Consider the following 1522-nt stretch of genomic DNA (forward strand, 5'->3'; position numbering starts at 1 on the left):
TGCAGCGTCAGGCTGTCTGAACTGACTCGGTTCAGGTTAATTGAGGTTTGCAGTAGCTCAGGTCTAGATTCTGGTCGTTGGATGGCGCACTGTATGTAGACGGATGTGAGTGCAGGGCGCAGAGCAGGTGGTGCGTGATTGTCGCATGGCAGGCAGACTCGGCACAGATATGCATCGCTCGCTACTCTCATGTTGTCCAGCTGACGCTAGAGAGGTACGAGAGAAGACAAAGATTGGATGGCCCATTGTCAAAGTGTGCATCTTTTTTCTGATTATTTCAATATTTAAAAAGCTTCCTTACTTCCTAGGAGCAAAATCGATGCAAAGCTTTTCCTCCAGCTCGCTCGTGGCCTATAAAGACCGACACACTACATTGTGTCCAGACCAAGAGCAGCACAGCAAGACCTGGAGACATGGATGGTGCTGCAGCAGCCTGACTGGACTCCAAAGCAGATTGACATACTGTTCAATACTTCACACCATGTGTCCAGATGGTCACTAACACAGTGCAGGATGGCGAAAACCTACCTGGTCTGTTGTCTGTGGGGGGTGAGAGCAGATCCCTCATCTGGGCGTCTTTGAGACCCTCTACCCACTGGACGTCCAGGGTCCGCAGCAGGGGGCAGCTGGCGGTGCAGAGGGCAGACACAGCCACCCAGGAGCAGCCTGAGAGCAGCAGCATCCGCAGACCTGCAGGGACAACAGTCAGGGGTTAAGAGGGGTCAAACTCAACGACATCACTCACTCTCTCAATTCCTACTAAACACACCCTAGCACTGTCAAAATGACCGAAACCAAAAGCCATAATAATACAGAATTGGGTTTGCCTCCCTTGGACTAAGTCAGTCCTAATTAAGTAACTCAAAACTCAAAGCGTGTAACATTATCTGCTGCCCCGTTCAATCCTTTMGGGGGGGGTCTTAATAGTCTCCAACAGTTCATTAACCTGAGGGTGCAAAATCAAGCAAACAAAAACCATCACTATGCAAATGTAATTACAGTCGCCGCATAATTAATTCTAAGAAGAAACAAAGCCAATCGTCAGAAACACTGAGGAACCCCTGGGGATACCATTATTATGGAGCAGAATCGCAGACATACGGCAGCATTCTCTGAAACTTCCAGCTCACCCAACCAAGGAAACAAAGACAGCGTTACATTATCACCAAACTAGTCACATTAAATACGTTCTTATCAATGCTCTCAGTACAAAGAAGCACAGTAACAGGCTGCAGTGGTGACATCAGGTTTGCAGTGTGTACCCAGAGCCATGGACAGACACAGTATAATGGCTAGGTGTATACTGTAGACCGTTCTATTAAAAAGCCACAGAGGGATATGCACATTGCCTCAGTTACAACACTGCTGGCTAGTGTTGAATATACCTGGCAGTCTGTTGATGAGCCAGCTGAGCTGCTTCTTGGAGATGTTGGTCCAGCTGAGGTCCAGAGCCACAGGCTGTCTGCGGATGATGCCACTCAGCATGAGGGGAGTGATGGACTTACAGCGGTTCAGATCGATC

The 1522-nt window shown here is 48.7% G+C and overlaps 1 protein-coding gene across 1 annotated transcript; it reads right to left on the reverse strand.

Annotated features, from left to right (window-relative positions):
- Positions 1-528: 528 nt before the first annotated feature.
- Positions 529-1516, reverse strand: LOC112080218 (lysine-specific demethylase 2B-like; the record flags this gene model as incomplete). The annotated part of the gene is made up of 2 exons (XM_024145968.1): positions 1386-1516; positions 529-690 (listed from the first exon to the last, which is right to left on the reverse strand). Coding segments are annotated over exons 1-2 (262 nt in total), but the record flags the coding sequence as incomplete, so codon positions are not given.
- Positions 1517-1522: the final 6 nt, after the last annotated feature.

The sequence above is a fragment of the Salvelinus sp. IW2-2015 genome, unplaced genomic scaffold (genome assembly GCF_002910315.2).
Source record: "Salvelinus sp. IW2-2015 unplaced genomic scaffold, ASM291031v2 Un_scaffold13148, whole genome shotgun sequence".
NCBI classification, from domain to species: Eukaryota; Metazoa; Chordata; class Actinopteri; order Salmoniformes; family Salmonidae; genus Salvelinus; species Salvelinus sp. IW2-2015.